The 19140-nt window shown below is 35.5% G+C and overlaps 1 protein-coding gene and 1 long non-coding RNA gene across 8 annotated transcripts; both read right to left on the bottom strand.

Moving 5' to 3' along the window:
* Positions 1 to 8204: 8204 nt before the first annotated feature.
* Positions 8205 to 12874, bottom strand: LOC100788508 (uncharacterized). 7 transcript variants are annotated; one of them, XR_005891782.1, is made up of 5 exons: positions 12501 to 12874; positions 12272 to 12361; positions 9448 to 9543; positions 8844 to 8912; positions 8205 to 8731 (listed from the first exon to the last, which is right to left on the bottom strand). It is a non-coding gene; the product is annotated as an uncharacterized lncRNA (long non-coding RNA). The 7 variants fall into 7 exon arrangements; XR_001388715.3 differs by lacking the exon at positions 9448 to 9543 and adding an exon at positions 11646 to 11714 and having other exon boundaries at positions 12501 to 12846; XR_005891783.1 differs by lacking the exons at positions 9448 to 9543; positions 12501 to 12874 and adding exons at positions 11646 to 11714; positions 11903 to 12117 and having other exon boundaries at positions 12272 to 12366.
* A 799-nt stretch (positions 12875 to 13673) lies between these two features.
* On the bottom strand, positions 13674 to 14189 carry LOC100526882 (uncharacterized). Its single transcript, NM_001364661.1, has one exon. The coding sequence runs from the start codon at positions 14121 to 14123 to the stop codon at positions 13926 to 13928; it is 198 nt and encodes a 65-aa protein (NP_001351590.1). The 5' UTR covers positions 14124 to 14189; the 3' UTR covers positions 13674 to 13925.
* Positions 14190 to 19140: the final 4951 nt, after the last annotated feature.

Raw genomic sequence — 19140 nt, forward strand, 5'->3', positions numbered from 1 at the left:
GCATAGCATAAGTATGCCCCAATCATTCATCTCTATGATAGGTTGTCGAAGTATTGACAATCAACATTTCTATTCCGTGGATTATGGGGTCGAACCAAGCACGTGGTTTTAAGAAAAGGTTTTCATCAAGTCAAGGTCAAGTATGGAAGTAACCAGCTTGCAAAAGTTGGGGCAGAAGATGGATCGAGTTTACATAGCGTCTTTGGCTACTGCACTTTGACTCTGACAAGATGTATTGAACAATGTTGTTTTAATGAAAATCTGAATTGATTCGACCCTATGTTCTATTGAATGTCCTGTATAAAAATTTGCAATACTTCAACAATGTATCATCCATATACATCCATACTTATTTTTCTGTTCACATTGGTGGCATTGCTCATTGTATTCTTTCCTTGAAATCAGAACTGTAATCATTGTAATAAAAAAGAAAGAGCGCGCTTTATGGTGTCCTTACCGAACACGTGCCAAAGCTAGAGTGATGAGTTAAATAGAGGAGGTACAGGAACAAATGAAGGCCGACATGGAGGCCATGAAAGAGCAAATGACCACAATGATGGAAGCCATGATGAGTATGAGAAAAATGATGGAGGTCAACACGGCTATAGTTGTTGTCGCAAGTACCGCCACTAAGGTGGACCTGACTCACCCATCTGGCCTCAATCAAGTAAATCGTCCAGTCTCTGGTATGGTAGGTCAGGGAGGCAAAGCATTGGGAAGTACGGGCGGTCCCCATTTTGTGCAGGTCCAGAGCAAGCATTCCTTCCCACCATATGGCTTGCCTCCCAACTATACACCACCTAATATTGCACACGCTCCCGATGAGAATGTCGATAACTCTGCTCCCATACCCATTGAGAGCCAACATCCCTAATCTGGTCATGCATAGGTCCCTCAACCCATGGGAAAGACACATGAAGTACCCTAAGACCACACTCTAGCCGACTTCGAGCCTCACCTTGGATATGCCACTGAGGGGCACAAGCATTTGGTGGCGTACCCCTGCCAGACACTTTAGGGGGCCCTTAGTATTGCCCACAACCATAACCCTTGCATTTTGCGGTGGGAAGAGTCCCTCCTGCTATGGTGGAAAGGGAGAAATTTCATCATATAGAGGAAAGGCTAAGGGTCATTGAAGGAGGTGGAAATTATGCCTTTGTTGACATTGCAGAGTTATGCCTAGTGCCCGACGTGGTCATTCCTCCGAAGTTCAAGGTGTCGAATTTCAATAAGTACAAGGGGACTACTTGCCCCAAGAATCACCTAAAGATGTACTGTAGGAAAATGGGGGCATACGCGAAAGATTAAAAACTATTGATGCATTTCTTCCAGAAAAGTCTTACTGGGGCAGGCGTCACCTGGTATACTAATCTGGAACCTTCCTGGGTCCATTCTTGGAAGGACCTAATGGTTGCCTTCATTAGGCAGTATTAGTACAATTCTAATATGGCTCCGGATAGAATGCAGCTATAGAACATGTGTAAGAAGGAGCATGAATCTTTCAAAGAATGCGCCCAAAGGTGGAGGGATCTAGCAGCTCAAGTAGCGCCCCCAATGATGGAGAGGGAGATGATAACAATGATAGTAAACATGTTACCGGTGTTCTACTAGGAGAAGATGATGGGTTACATGCCTTCAAGCTTTGTAGATTTAGTGTTTGCTGGCGAAAAGATTCAAGTGGGTCTGAGAAGAGGCAAATTTGATTGTCCTGCTTTGATGAATAGGAAGCCTGAGGCAAATGGAGAGAATAAGGAGGGAGGAACCCATGTCGTGACTGTCATTTCTACATGGCCAAATTTCCCACTAGCTCAACAATATCAATACTCAGCCAGTATCATCCCTTCTCATTACCCACCACCCTATTAACCAAGAACACCCAATCATCCATAAAGGTCACCCCTAAATCAGCCACAAAACCTGCTTGCTAGACATTCGAGGCTAGACACCACCCTTAATATGAACCAAAACACCAACCAGGGAAGGAATTTTCTAGAAAAGAAGCATATAGAATTCACCCCAATTCCGATGTTGTATGCTAACTTACTCCCATATCTACTCAATAATGCAATGGTAGCCATAATCCCAGCAAATATTCCCCAACCTCCATTTTCCCGAGGATACAACTCGAATGCAACATGTGCTTATCATGGAGGAATTCCAAGGCATTCCATTGAGCATTGTGTGACCCTGAAACATAAGGTGCAAAGTCTAATTGATGCGGGCTGGCTAAAATTCAAGGTGGACAATCGCTTGTGAATTCTGACGTTGTCAAGCGACACTATGCATGTGGCAATTTGAAGATTGTTGTTAGATGTCTCCAATGACTCATTAGGATTTTCAAGTTTATGCCATTGTTGTAAACAACGGTCACAATGCTAATAATATGGATAAATTTGATGTCTTTGCCTCTAATTCTCTCACAATTACATCTTTGCATATTTATTTAACATTCATTAGAATGTGAATGTACGTCGTCTATTTGTTTTCTCAAGTGACTTGCGCTCCTGAGTTGATCTCCAAGTCTGTTCAATCAGAAATTGCTCATTCTACACGTTTGGTGGGGTGTCGTAAACGACGAGTAAAGTTCAAAAAAAAAAAGAAAAAAATGTTTGATTGACTGGGTTTCAAATAAAAAATAAGAAGTACAGACATTCATGTGACCTCATTTTATCATTCTTAAAAGTTGTCTTTTTGAGAGAAAAGAGAGTTGTCAACAACAAGATTCATTTGACTTAATCTGTCAATCGAAAATCTTTTAAATATTTCTCATCCTTGAAAATTCATTTTCGAGAACCTGCACAGTTTCATTCATTTTTTCCTTGCTACCAGGTCATGACAATAGACATCCATAGATACCTCAGAGCCTTACAAGAAAAACACAAAAGTGCAATAAAGATTAATGAACAAGACAAAAGGAGTAGAGCCCAACCCAAAAAGAGGGAGTAAAAGCGAGACTCTCAAGATTCTTACTCAATATAACTCTTAAACACTCTTTGATCCTTTCTTTCATAGCCCTCTTACCCCTGACCATGTTACAAGCCCAATAAAGCCCATGTGGATCAATGAATGAATAATTTTGCTTTTAAGTTTGGATTCTGGAATGGAACCCGCACACGCTTGTGATTGTTGAAAAAAAGATACACACACACACACACACACACACACACACACACACACACACACACACACACACACACACACACACACACACACACACACACACACACATATATAAGGGAGAATCCTTGAGGTTTCGCACTTGCACATTTGAGAAGAAAACTCATTCGGCCAAGAGCTCATGGAAAATGCTCAAAGACGATTGTGACAGTAAGGTACATTTGATGTTAGCCGCTCATGCAGACTCCTTAGGGTTCCTTTTGAATCCAAAGGTGACCTTGTTGTATATTCTTTCAGGATCAGCCCATGTCATCAAGTTTTAGCAGGATTGACAGACCATTGGCATCACTCTATGACTTTAAATCAGGTCACATAGCAAAGGGTGACAATCCATTGCCATCCTTCAATGGGGAGCACGGTCGATCCCAAAGCCTTATGTTTCCTTGCCGTGCAGAATAATAGAACATTTTAAAATAAAGGAGCGAACTCTAAGATCAATATTTCAATTGATTAATTAAATGACAGATAGCTCCACTACCGTCATCCAAAATTGTCAAGTGATTAAATCAAAACATACACTTTGAGGGAGTCTCTGAAGAGATTTGCAAAAGATAGGGTGAGGTTGCATGAGTTATCTCGTCTTTTAGAAAAAGACAGTCAATCCGTGTTTTTCACACACAAAAAAAAGAAGGGGAAGAAAAAAAGAAAACAAAATTAAGATGATCAAAAGAGGAAAGAATGTCATGAACATTGCACAATTTTTCATTGCATTGCATTGTTGCGTACACAACCTACATTTACTTCATTTTAGGGCGAAGTCTGCATGCCTATGCATTCCAAGACCCATTGTCGCAACCTACCCTTCGGCGGGAGGGCGGCGCGAGACTCACGGGTGTGTCTTCCAAGGAAGGAAAACGCGCGGAGTCGCCACTTTGAGAGAGTCTCCGAAGAGATTTGCAAAAGATAGGGTGAGGTTGCATGAGTTATCTCGTCTTTTAGAAAAAGACAGTCAATCCGTGTTTTTCACACACAAAAAAAAAGAAGGGGAAGAAAAAAAGAAAACAAAATTAAGATGATCAAAAGAGGAAAGAATGTCATGAACATTGCACAATTTTTCATTGCATTGCATTGTTGCGTACACAACCTACATTTACTTCATTTTAGGGCGAAGTCTGCATGCCTATGCATTCCAAGACCCATTGTCGCAACCTACCCTTCGGCGGGAGAGCGGCGCGAGACTCACGGGTGTGTCTTCCAAGGAAGGAAAACGCGCGGAGTCGCCACCAACGTTTATTTGAGGAAAATGTTAGAAAAACCGAAAAGGGGTCTATGAATTTGAAGGATAAAAGGTTTGGGAGCGTGGCTCAAGGGACGACAGCCTTTAATCAAGTGTGCAAAATCATGACTTCAATATTTGTTTATTTTCCCTTTTTTATGTTTTTTTTTTAATTTTTGAGGTCTACAAGAGTGTGGCTCTTGCTCCTACGTATCCTCAATTACGATGAGGAACTCAGACCTACGTAGTTCTTTGAAAGCAAGAAAGTTACGCGTAGGGTTGATTTTAGACTTTTGAAAGGTTCATTTTAACCGATAAAAGTAAAAGAGACTGTTAAGGCGTTGGACCTTGAACGGATTCAAGCGATTTTTGTGGATAAAAGCTTGATTATGTGTTGATTTTAGCTTTGGTTTCACTTGGTTACTTTCAAACTCATTAAAAGAGGACTTGCAAAGTAAATGACCGGTTGAAACTTTATTTTTCAATTATTAACCGAGGTTACAGCACAAACGATTGATTGAATTTTTATTTTACGATGATTAAGTGAGATTACGACACAATTAATCGATGGAAACTCACTTTACACAAGGAAATGAGATTATTGATGGTAGAAGAATAAAGATGAATATGCAAAAAATAAGAGTGGACCCCTAAGGGTGCATATAATGAATTCACAACTTCAAGTCTCTTTCTTCTTTCGATGAATATGTGAAAAACCAGTCGATGAATGAAGAATGAAGAACGATGAATATGCGAAAAACCAGTCGATGAATGAAGAATGAAGAACGATGAATATGCGAAAAACCAGTCGATGAATGAAGAACGATGAAGAACGATCACAGAATCGATCATGAAAACATTATGGAAGCGTTATGGAAATGCCTCAACTTTTTTTTCTTCTTCTTTCTCCTTCTTCTCACTAATTTCACTGAAAATCTCTTAATCTCAGGAGTTGACCCCTTACCTCTACCCCCTCACGCCTTTTTATAGGAAATGAGGGGTGGAGGTTGCACAGCAACTCGCCCAGGCGAGCTGGTTACTTCATCCCTAAGCTTCCTAGTGGGCCCAAGGGCTGAAAAATGCCCCAAAAGTGACCCTTTTGCCCTCCTTTTGAGTATTTTGCACAGTTCCTTCCGAAATGTCGAAAAACCTTATGGATTGTCCTCGGACGAAATTAGGGTATGACAGTTGCCCCTCTTTACTTATCTTTTATTGGAAGTAAAATGGAAGTAAAGATAAAGACGCTAATTTCGTTCGAGCGATCTCACCATCCGACCGGCCACTAGCGGGAGCCCAGGCAATGAAACCTGTCAAAAGAAGGATCATAAGAGGCATCAGGTATATCAACAAAAGACCTTGAAGTCTTGCAAAGTAAGGGAGACATTGAAGTCTCAACAAAAGACTCTAATAGTCTTTGAAACAAAAGACTCTGATGGTCTTTGAAAGTGCAAAGGGCGGAAGACATTGATAGTCTCCGCAAGACAACAAACTTTGATAGTCTTGGAAAAGTAAAGAAAGCAAATGACCATGATTGTCTCTGCATGACGACAAACTTTGATAGTCTTGAAAATGTAAAGAAAGCATATGACTATAATTGTCTCCGCAAGCCAACAGACTTGATGGTCTCTAAGGCAAAGAACCCTGTGATAGTCTTGGTCGAAAGACAATGAAGTATTCGAAAAGAGACAAATGACCTTGATTGTCTCTACAGGCCAACATACTTGATAGTCTTGAGGCAAAGAAGACTGTGATAGTCTTGGTCGAAAGACATTGAAGTCTTCGAAAAGAGGCAGATGACCTTGATTGTCTCTGCATGCCAACAAACTTGATAGTCTCTGAGGCAAAGAAGATTGTGATAGTCTTGGTTGAAAGACATTGAAGTCTTTGAAAAGAGGCAGATGACCTTGATTGTCTCTGCATACCAACGGACTTGATAGTCTTGAGGCAAAGAAGACTATGATAGTCTTGGTCGAAAGACATTGAAGTCTTTGAAAAGAGGCAGATGACCTTGATTGTCTTTGCATGCCAACAGACTTGATAGTCTTGAGGCAAAGAAGATTGTGATAGTCTTGGTTAAAAGACATTGAAGTCTTCGAAAAGAGGCAGATGACCTTGATTGTCTCTGCATGTCAACGGACTTGATAGTCTAGAGGCAAAGAAGACTATGATAGTCTTGGTCGAAAGACATTGAAGTCTTCGAAAAGAGGCAGATGACCTTGATTGTCTCTGCACAACAAAAGACTGTGATAGTCTTTGAAAAGTAAAGGAGTAGATGACCATGATTGTCTCTGCAAAACAACAGACTATGATAGTCCTTGAAAAGTAAAGGAGCATATGACTATGATTGTTTCTGCGAAACAATAGACTATGATAGTCTTCGAAAAGTAAAAAAGCAGATGACCATGATTGTCTCTGCAAAACAACAGAGTATGATAGTCTTTGAAAACCTTTCACTAAAACCCGAACACGCTTAGCAAAGAAACAAACCTCCAAATCAGTCAGAACAACATATATTTTTGAAGAGAAACAATGTGACTACTGGGGAATGAAAGCATGTAGATAGAATTTCTCATAACCAAAATGAGATTTAAGATATTAGCATTTCGTTTCTAAAAGAGCATTAGAAGAAACACTGGGTCCAACCAAATAGGGGAAAACTGCTTAAGGTGTATAAAATCTAACATAGGCAAGTGTTTCATCTTAATTCTATACCACAGACATGTCATAAATTGACTTTGCAAGTCATTTCCCATCAAATCATAATATGCACAATCATCATGGATCAATAGGGTTTTATGAGGTGGGATTTTGGTAGGGAATTTGGCTTTGGATATTCTGGCCTTTCCCTTTTCGATTTCCTTTTTCCTTTGGTTCGGTGTGGAATAGGAGAGGACACAAAGATTCGATTTGTAACTGAGACAGGTGATTGCTTTACACCCCCAAGGTCCAACCAAGTTATGCTTTCCTTTTATATTCTTCTCTTTCGATAATTCTGCACATTGTTTAGATATTGTCTGGTTCAAAGAGCCTCTCTTCTTCTTTTCTATTTTCCTTTCTTCAATCTTGATTGATTATTTTTTCTTTTTCTTTTTTCTTTTCTTTCTTTCCTTTTCCTTTTCTTTTTTTCCTCTTTTTTTTTTTTGTTTTGCACATCTCTAACCCAAGGTAAGAGAAGTTTCTCTTGGAAAATTTTCCTGTCCTCTCTTCCTAAGGTTGGAAATTTCCTTCCTAGGTCAAGGCTATCGCCAAAAATCGACACTTAGCTCAAAAGGCCTACAAATGGTGGGACATTGAAAGCTTTTACTCAAGTCAATTTTGTTAACACAAGTATAATTTACATTTTGACCACTAATTTAAGTAAGATTAAGAGCAAAAGAAGAAAGAAAGAAAGAAAGAAATCAAGAGTGAGAAATGGGATGAAAAACGTTGCATGATAGAGAACAAAAATGAAATGGCTCCTGAAGAATCCTGTCACAAGTGAAGCAAGAGTTGGCAGGATCTTTGCATGTCCTTGATTGTGACCTTTGATCTAAGAATATTACTTTGGCGCAGTTTATAGTATAGGGCTGCCATGTATCCAATACAAACAAGGAATGTCTATTTCAGTCTCATAACTATGATTATTCTTCTTTCAAAATAACAAAAGGATTATACAATTATTTTTTCAATCTATTTATCACAACCTGAAATTACTTCGATATTAATTTAATAATAATGCCATCAAATATTAGTATTTAATTGCATTTACTTTCTCGATGAAAATTAAATAATTAAAATATAGTATTGTGGACAACTCAATTGTTGTAGTATATAAATCTGCAAACTTTTTTAATGTTGTCCCTTGGCAGAAATTTGTCTGACCAAAATATTGGATGATGTACACTTTTGACACGCTTGGAGTTGGGTGATGTACAATACTTACAGTTACATCCACAGATAAATATAACTTGCACTTTGAATTTTCACAAGATGCGTGCCAAACTCACCTTTGCATGTAGAATTTGCCACGCAAGATAGATAAATTTGAGTGTCATCTCTGTAAATCTAGATATTTAAACTTGAATTTTCAGATAGGACATCTCAATCTTATACTACTGTTTGTTAATTTTTAAGTGAAATCTAGAAAACTAAATATGGTTTCAGTAATTATTTAGTTGCTTGTATTTTTAACTTTTGGCGCTATTGCAGTCTCCTCCACCATTACTTGCTCAGAAGGTTTCTGCTATAGCTGTAATTCTAAAAAGGTAATAATAGTAAGCATATTACATTTCTTGGCCTTTCACCTTTTCCCCTGTTTCCACTGGATGGTATTGTTTTCCAACTGAGTTATGTATGTGCCTAATGTATCATATAAAGACAACAAAGTATTATGTATGTGCCTGCTGATATAATAATAATAATAATAATAATAATAATAATAATCACTTATTGTCATCATTAGGTTTTTTACCTTGAGCTGCTTCCTTTAAACTGGTGCCTAATTGTGTCCAGCTTGTTGAAATCCACTGGGTTCCTTTCCCTGCCATAAGCCCAGAGATAATGTAAGGAATGACATGACCCAAAAGCATAAAAACGAACCTACGTACCTACAAGGAAGGTTATCAATCAACTATCAAGCAAACTAGTACATCTTATTTAGTTACTTGGTAATTAATTAATTACTTGCAAATATATGAGACTAGATGATTAATCATAGTTAAGTCTATGATATCTTTGTATGTACCATATGCTACTCATAAGGTACGTGCATGCCTTGAATATATATCTTCTCCACCTCAAATTCTATGAATATGAACTAATTCTAATCAAGGAATTTACACACTAGAAAAATACATAGTATAGTAATATAAAGCTTGTCAATATAGTTGTCCCTTGCTTAAAACTTATTTGTCTTTTTGTTTTCTTTCTAAATTTTAAGGATATGAATTTAAGTATCACACATTCATTACATGTTAACATTTTCTATATATGAAAAATATATCAGGTGATGAGAGTATAACAAAAGAGCTAATAGGAGGAAAACAAAGCATTTCCATAATTTCTTGCAACTTAGCTTGTTTTTTTGTTATGTTTCTCCTCATCAAAACTTGTATGCTGCCAATGGAAGTAGCTCAAGCTTAATGGTGGCTGTGGATTGAGATGGAATACATCTGATGTGGCCAATGCATGGTTTTAAATTAATCAGTGTTAGTTTTAACAAAGTCATAGAAATAACAAAGTCAAAGTTAGATCTTCAGAGTTAAAACCTGATAAATAAGAAACAATTAAACTGATCAAATTGTAATTTAAGTAGGAAAAATATTGAAACAAACTAAATATGAGCTCCAATGCAAGACCCTGACTCGACATAGTCAATAGTAAAACATATATTGACCTGCACAGGAAGTTGAGAATTTCTTTCAAACTCTTGTGACATCTCAGATGCAACAGAGATTATAATATCCTTCGGTGAACGTTGTCGCCAACTGGTTGCTTGCTTAAAGAATAATCTTGATGTAGTATTAAGCATAAAAACAAGGAGAAAACAACTAATTAACACCTTAGATTCAGATAATACACTAACAAACCAAGGAGACAAAAAAAGCTTACCTATATAATTGCATACTGATTGTCAATTGAAGCAATCAAACCGAATTATCTTTTAGATGGTATGTGAGGTGTACCTTTTTGTTCTCTCTTTCAAGAATTACAAGTATTTTTTGAGACAAAACTTTTTAATAAATATATTCTACAAATCTTTTTAATATTTTTTAAAAAAAATTATTAAACAAATATATATTTGTTGTCTTCAAAACTTTTAAAAACATTCAATATAATTATTCAAAATATTTTGCAAATTATTATTCAATAATAAAATGAAAACATTAAAACCCAATAATGAATGCTATGAAAATATTTAAGTAAATAAAAAATGCTATGCAAATATTAAAACAAATAATAAATGCTAATCAATATTAGAAAAGATAGTAAAAGCTATGCAATGTATTAAACCAGATAATAAAAGGATATGTATTAAAATACATTTAATCTTGTGATGTAAGTAGAGTACTCAACAAACCAGGGGAGGAAGCCAAAAGCAGAGTACTATTGTGATGAAGCCAGAGCTTTATGTATACCAAAGCTGGTCCTATTTATGTACCAGAAGAAGAAAAAAAATGGGGTAGGTCCAAACTAATAGGAAAAAAACTAAGCTTCCAACAAGAAGAAAAAAATGACGGTCCGAATTAATAGTTGAATTTGAAATTTGCAAATGTAAAAGAAAAATGCCAAAAGACCTTAAAAAATTATTGAGGTTCCAAGGCAAATGTAATAATTCAAAAATCTTTAGAAAATGAAAAGGCTGACAAAACAATCTTGGAAAAGTAATTCGAAAAACGATTATGAACTTGTCAAATTTCATCCAATGATGACAAATCATTAATTTAAAACTTCCCTCACGACTAGATTTCCAACACTAAAACCACTAAGCAAAATAATAGAGGTGATATGCAATCATCCACCACACAAAGTAAGGTATTTAGTCAAGAGCAGTGGAATAAAATTGTTCTTATTATGGCAACATAACACAGACCCAATTTTAGACCAGCGAAAAGTAAAAATCAATACATACAAGAGAAAATACAATTTCCATGAAGCCCTAAAACTTAAAAGTAGCTTTATTTTTTATATAGCAAGTCTTCTACAAAAGGCTAATTGGAGGAACTTCTTTTAAGGAAAAGGGAAACAAAAAAAAAAAAGAAACTGAGCCAAACATTGCTAGTCTCTCCTACAAAATGTACAACTTAACACTCATCTAAAATTATAAATTTTTTTGCAGCAGCCATAAATTTTCAAGGCTCCAGCTACTCATAGGGAAATTACACCAACTAAAACTTGTAGGCAATGAAAATTCATGAAGTAAACTTCTGCAGATTCCACCTCAGTGTATCTTCATTAGTTTGGACTTACAATATAGCCCCAACTTTTTAAATAGTTAAAGATTTGTGCATACATGTAATTATTTAATGTTAATTAAGCCTCAACTAACAAACACCACAAGCACGAGAGTACAATAATGCATTTAAGACTTGCACAAGATGGAACAAAATTAGAAGAAACTAATAAGAGACAGTAAGACATCTATCCCTAACCCTCGTAATCAACTTTTTTCCCCTCCTAAAACTCTTCCAAGGAGCTTTTGATTATAAGTTTTTTGAAGTACAAAATAATCTAATTCAAACACATACTACAATCAAATGATGACATTCCATACCTTGAAGACCATGCAGAATTGTCTTGAATTCTATTGCAACTATCTTCATTGCAGAATTGACATTCCATACTACAATCAAATTATACACATGTAACACTGCATCCCCCGTTCCATACATAATTACTAAAAAATTAAAACCATACTACTAAGTAGTTTCTAAAAGACGCAATTAATGAGATAACACGATATCCATGGTCTAAGGGTGCTCCCAATTACACAAATCAATATAACATGCTAGAATTCACACTCGAGCCTACCTTTGTTCTTCTATGCCTTTAGTGACTACTATGCAGCAGAGGAAAAAGGAAAAAAAGACCCGACAAAGTATATGTAACTGGACCATGGTTCTAAATTGTAGCTGAAATATTGTTGTTGCAGTGCTGTCCGCAACCGCAACAATCCGCAATTGCAGTGTGAATTTCAATCACTCAAAATTTCGCAACGCATCTGCTGCCACCTAGCCACAATAGAACTGTATTGGAGCAGCAATTTAGAACCATGGACTGGACTCATCTCCAAACCAATTGATTTTCAGATGTAAAATAATATTTGTGGCAAATTGAAAGTGTCTATATGTTGAACACATGATATAAAACTTAATAGGACAAGGTCATATCAATTCTCACCTGAAAAAGAGCAAGAGCATTGCACACTCGAGTTGATTGTGCTGGAGTAAGGTTTGGAGGTGAAATAACAGGGAATATTGAAACTATTTCCTGGAAGAAGAAAAAAATCCTAGTGAGTGGAGGGCAACAAAGGTCAAAGATCTTGAAATAACTCCTAAAATATATAAAATATTAACCGTGTGAGCCTTGAAATGACGAGAGTGGGAAAATGACGGAAGATAAGTACTACCTTGAGAGTTCATGGAGAGCATTTTCTCAGAGATCGGGGTTGCCGAGTTCGAGAACGTGGTGTTCCATAGACGCCATGCATCCTGCCGCGATCCTTGTTGGTAGTAGAAAGAGCTCCAAACGATGTGCCGCTTGTCAATGGGGTCTTTTTCTCCTTTGTTTGCGACTATTTTCCTTCTCTGACCACCACCGACGAGAGAGCTCAGAGTCTGAGAATCGTTGTGCAAAGAGGGTTATCTGAAATTGAAAGGGGGTTTGAAGAAGGGAAGTCTAGGAGTGTGAGGATGCATTTTAGCTAGGGTTTCCAACAGGTGCGCTTATGTGTTTATTTAATTAAAAATACTGAAAAATATTCTAAGACGATTTTGTAAATAATCGTTATAGAACAACTCATTTGAAGACGGGTAAACAAAACTGTCTTTGTTTTGAATCTCAATATTTACAAAAATGTCACTGACATATTTTCTAAGATTGGTCTATGACAACCGTCGTCAAAACCGCGTTATAAAAAATAATTTTTTTAGTAGTGAAAAAAGAAAAGGTAGGATCCAAGAAAGAAGAAAGTGTTGGAAGAAAGTCCAAATAATATACATGGATCCCGATGCTATAGATTTTTCAAGAAGAAGACAATGAAGTATCAAATGATCCCAAGCAATGTGTCTTAGAGATAATGATTCCAAATTGGAATCCAAACGCTAAGACTCTCTTCCCATGAAGGAAAACATCATCGTGTGTGGCTTGGTACATTTGATACTAAGAAAGAGGCTTCAATTGGCTCTACAAAAATATTTTCTCATGTAGAGCCATTGAGCCAATAAAATATCATGTTGTGCATTTTGGTCTTGTCTCTTTTTTCTCTTATATGATATTCATTTTTTATCCTTTGTTGTCTTAACTTTATGCACAATATCCATTATTTCGTCTTATGGCTTACCTTGAATTAGATGGTCAAATTAGCAGATATGATAGACAAAATTGTCTTCAAATGACACGTGCACTACTAAGTGGTCTTGGTTTATGACCCATAATTTTTTGTCTTTGGTTGTCTTTTTAGAATGAGACCCTTTTATGACCTACTACCGAGTGGTCTTGGTTTATAACATAGAGAATTTCCTAACAATCAAATTGAAGATAAATAATAAGGAAAAAAAAGAAAGTAAATTGAACTAGTACTTAATGATAAAGTCTTGATAGTATTTGTGAATAAGATAATTAAGCAGGGAGCTCAATTACTATTGCAAAAATTATAGAGTAAATTAGGGTGCATGACATAAATTAGTCCACAGCAAAATAAAATTGGTCACCATTATTTGTCTTTGTGAACAAAACTTGGGGTCTTTCAATGAACTAGGAACCCCAAAATTAAAGTTTGGAGTAGACATTTTGTTACTTTGTATATACTAGGTGACTACTCAGCAAACCCAATTTATGCTGCGGGAGCATAATCATAACCACCATCATCATCGTCATCACCTTCCATATATGCAAAAACATAATTTATATTCCCGTTATAATCATCTCCTTCGGCGCAAGCTGTGGGATCATAATGATACAAAACACCGTCTTTCTTGTCACATGCATGCTTCTTGATTTCTGGGGTCATGGCCTTGGACATGGATGCCATATAGCTTGGTCGACTTGATATTGAATAGGGGTTGGAAAAGAACAATAAGTGGAAGTTATAAGATGCTACTAGTGAGTGGTGTGAGTTGAGTTGTTATGGACTTGTTTATATAGGAGAATAGGAGGAAGCTTCCCTTAAGGGAAGGTGTTAGACTCGTTTTGGCACATGCAAACCTCATGGAGAGCGTGTATTTTTACTTATGACTCAGTGCCTGGGCGTGTGATGCAATTTTTTGGAGCCACATAGAAAATTCTCTTTACAATTCAGCAACACGTTGGAGAGAGGGTGTAGTCAGGAATTTCAGGTATTGTCTGGGTTGTCAACCACTTAGCTTGGAATATTTGTGGCTCTTATTATGGTAAATCTATATTCTATACTATATATAATTTGTTCTTGGTGTGGGGTGAATGTTATCACAAGATTTTTTTTAGATGTATATATATAACATTTATTTTTTTCCCCATAAAGTATTTAATTTTATCCCGTAAAACATTTTTTTTTCTTTAAATGAATATAAGTTATAAGAGATAAAAGAGAGAATAAATTGATATTAACTTTGTCATTTTAAATTTTCATTGTTTTTATAGTTTTAACGATAAAAAAATCATACAATATTTTCAAAATATAAAAATATGAAGAAATATAATTGAGAATTTTTGTTTGCTTTGGAAACAAATTTGAACACATATATATTCTGAATTTTATTTTTGAGAAGCACGAAGTTAGTTTAAAAAACAGTCTTTAAGGCCCCCAGAAAGCAAAAGAAAAAAAAAACACTTTTTAAAACTAAAAAGTGAGAAAGAAATCAAAGAAACCTATAAATTATTGGACTAAAATTCACCTTCAACGTACTATGGAATTTAGAAAAAGTTTGAAAGAATCCAAGGGAATTGGGGTATGCCACTAATGGGATTACACGTGGATGATTGAGAATAATGATTAGTGAAAAAGTTTGAATCAAACGGTGCAGATGGGAAGAAAATAAATCTTTGGGGTGTGGTTTCGGATTTGGCATCCGCTGTTTGAGAAGGAGCTAGAGAGGTAGGTCGCGACATCATCACAGAACGTTGCAGTGGCCATGGCAGTTGCCCAAATAGAAAATGTGGCTTCCATGGAGACGAGAAACAGTACAAAGACGATGACAGCGACACAGAGAATGATGACGGCATCGCAAAGGACAATGGTGACGATGGTGACATCGTGGAAGTGTTCACGGGGGACAACGACGATGTTGATGGTGCAAATGAGTTGAATAACCATTTTTCATAAAAGCGGTTTGTTGAACACCCAAAAATGTAGGTTGCACCTGGAAGATTGGATGCGTGAAAAGGGTACGAGGTTTCTTGTCGCCTTCCATCTAGATTTGCATTGTTACTGGCTTTGTCTTTGCTTCCATTTTGGTCACGAACTTTACTGTAGCTATGGGTGATTGTGATCAGGGTAAAAGGGTGTTTTGGCAATCAAAAAGTTTAGATGGGACAGGCGGGTGTTTTGGAAGTTGCGGGTGGTAGGTGGGTTGATGATGGTGTATTATTGTAGTGATTTGTTGGCAAGGATATGGGATCAGTGGAAAACTATGTGACGTTTGAAGGTGTGTTTGTGAGAGATGATTAATGAAATGATCGTGTGGGCGTGGGTGTGATTTTCCAGAGAGAGACTCAAGCTTCTCTAGCAACCGTATCATGCCTGACATCAAGAATTCATAGTGCGAGTCCATAGTGGATTGAAGCTTGGAATATTGTAATTGCTACAATTGATGGTGTTGTCAGGTTGTGTTTGGAAGGCAGCCAACTTTTTGGTGAGAACATGGAGATGGTGGTCTTGAAAATTATCCAGCTAGAGTGTGGAGGTTTGTTAGCTTAGCGGTGATGTTATGGAGGTGAAGGTCGTCCATGATTGTGAAGATGGGTTGGGGAGGAGAGTAAGCATGTGAAAGCACCAATTGATAGAGTGCTAATTCTACTCTACCACTACTCTTAAGAAATACCATTAGAGCTACAGATAAAAAAGCTAAAGAGAATAAAATAAAATTTTGATTTCACTGCTCATTAAATTGCAAACCATGTATTAAATAGGAAATCTAATGAATGACAATCATACATGTGTAAACATCTTACATTTTAGGGAACAGAAAATATAACTAAATAATATAATAAAAAGATAATATTTAAGATATTTAATTCATAAGCCAAGTAGTTGGGTCTTTCAAGGCCCATGCTATCATGACTGATTACTCTCTTTAGAATAGAGTCCGAAACACATAACCATCTCTGATGGTTCCCCTTTCATTTGTCATACTTTAATTTTTTTAACAACTCCTTTCATCAATCAAAAGCCTTCCCATCTATTTTTGTTTCACACCAAAGGCAAAATGGCGTAAGCGGGATCCTTTTACAAATAATTTATCCCAAAGGGTCTGTTTTGAAAGAATTTTTGGAGGGGATTTGTTTTTTTAGGGTTCTGTCATTTCTGTTGGTGGAACCGTTATCCCGCCATCAGTTGTAGCGAGTTATCCCAAAGAATTACGCCAGCACGACTTGCGAAATACATGCATGTGAGTTACGCCACCAGCACTGGCGAGAAACCATGCATGCATGCATTCACCCCATGCACCCCACTTGGACACCAGCATCAGCATGGGTTATGCCAATATGGTTGGCGAAATACCCCTTTTATATATATATATATATATATATATATATATATATATATGAGAAAGTTAGAGAGGAAAATGCAATAGCTTAGTCGTGTGTTTCTATCTAAGTTGGGTAAAATTTATTTTGGATATTGGTCTACCTTCAACTTCAACTGTTGTTATTTTTTTTAGGTATGTTTTGTGCTATCTTTATTTTTAAATTTCTCACATTTTGTCATTTTAATATACGTGCTATCTTTATTTTTAAATTTTAGAGATCATTTATAATTTTTTTTAGAATTAAGATTTAATATTAAGTATTTTTTAGATTTAGATTATTTAATTTTTAAGGGATTAAAATTGATACCAGTTAATATTTTGTCAATTTTCGTATGTCACACATTTTAATATTGGTATTAGTTGTACCTGTTAGTTTTAAATCGTCATATGATTTACAAATTATTTGTTAGAATTAAGTTTTCTATCGTATTATTTTGTAGATTTAGAATATTTAATTTTGATGTTATTAAAATTGCTCCGAGATGAAGTTTTATTATTTTTTTGATATGTCTCTCATTTTATGGTATCTTTCATTTTAAAATGATGACATCATTTATAATTTTTTTTTAGGATGAAATTTTATTCTGTAGTATTTATTAGATTTAGATTATTTAATTAAAGATTTGTTATTTTTTGGTATGTCTCCCATTTTAATATAGGTGGTAATTTTTTTAAAATGCTCACATCATTTATATATATATTTTTTAGAATTAACTTATAATTTGGAGTGTATTATTTTTTAGATTTAGAGTATTTAATTTTGAAGTTATTAAAATTGCTTCGAAGTTGAATTTTTGTTAGTATGATTAATTATTTATAATTTTTTTTGTAGGTATATTTTGGTATAAGATGAATTCTGTTATAGCAGTCTTATATTTCAATGGAAGGGTATTTGAAGAGAATGATGATATAAAATTTGAAGGTAGTAAAAAAGAAATTCAAATTAATCGTGGAATGAGTTATAATGCTTTGGAAAAAAAATAGGAGAAAATGTAAGGTTAGCAAATAATGAAATTATTTCTTGTATAAGTTGCAGATTTTTAGTTTCATGAAAATATATTACATTACAAATTTGTGATGATGAAGATGTTGAAACTATGATCGAAAGTTTTCGGCAACAAGAACAAATGTCAATTTTAGAATTATACATAGAGAAGTATGTTGCTGGTGGTTCTGCGTGTTCTGTGTTTCATTCTGCAAATTCTGTTAGATCATGTGGAAATAATTTATCTAATAATGAGTTGGAACTGCCAAGAAATGTAAGCAATTTACATGAGGATGAAGATGAAGATGATGATGATTATCTTGTGTCTAATTCATACATTGAAGACACTTTAGATGAAGATGATAGTGTCGATGGTATATCTAATACAGATGATGAAGTCACCGACATGGTTCAACCAGTTACAATTGTTCAACCAAGAGAAGGTATATTTAATTAAATTTTAAAAAGAGTTGAATACATTAATCATTTTATAACATTTGTATTTAATGATAAATAAAAATTTTGCTGAAATTGACATGAATTTTATTTTGTTACATATTTGGTGTAGATGGAATTCAAAATCCATTTTGGAATGATGCTTTCCATTATAACAATATCAATTGGAGTCATCCTGGTGAGGAGGACATTTGCGGTTTGGAAATGCCATCTAATTTTAATGTTGGGTAAGAATTATATGTTGGTATGAATTTTGATAGTAAAGATGCTTTAAAAAATGCACTCAAACAATATGTTATAAAGGTGCATCAAAGTTTTAAAGTTCTTGAAACCAAATCGCACAAATATATCGTTTGTTGCCTAAATAAAAGCGCAGAGTGTCCTTGCCCATTTTATATGAGGGCAATTTTATCTAAAAAAACCGATTCATGAAAAGTGACACAATGGGGTGGACCACACACATGTCTGAATATGAGTATGACACAAGATCATGAGAAGCTTGATTTAGATTTCATTGTCACTTATGTAGTAGGTATGTATTTTATGTTCATATTATCCTACTTTTTCGTTTTTTGGTTATTTAAATTTTTTTTATTTTATTAACAAACATGATTAGAGAAGATCCATTAATAAAAGTTTCTTTGATTCAAGAAAGGATAAACAGTGCATTTCCCTATAAGGTTTCGTACAAAAAAGCATGGATGACGAAACAAAAAGCGATTGCAATTGAATATGACAATTGGGAAGAGTCATATGCGAATCTTTCGTCGTGGCTAAAACACATGCAAAATCACTCTCCTGGATCCTATTTTCAAATACTACATGACGATTTTATTGTTGGCAACACGGTGAATCGTGAATATCGTCAGTTTGATAGAGTA

This window comes from Glycine max, chromosome 6 (genome assembly GCF_000004515.6).
Source record: "Glycine max cultivar Williams 82 chromosome 6, Glycine_max_v4.0, whole genome shotgun sequence".
NCBI classification, from domain to species: domain Eukaryota; kingdom Viridiplantae; phylum Streptophyta; class Magnoliopsida; order Fabales; family Fabaceae; genus Glycine; species Glycine max.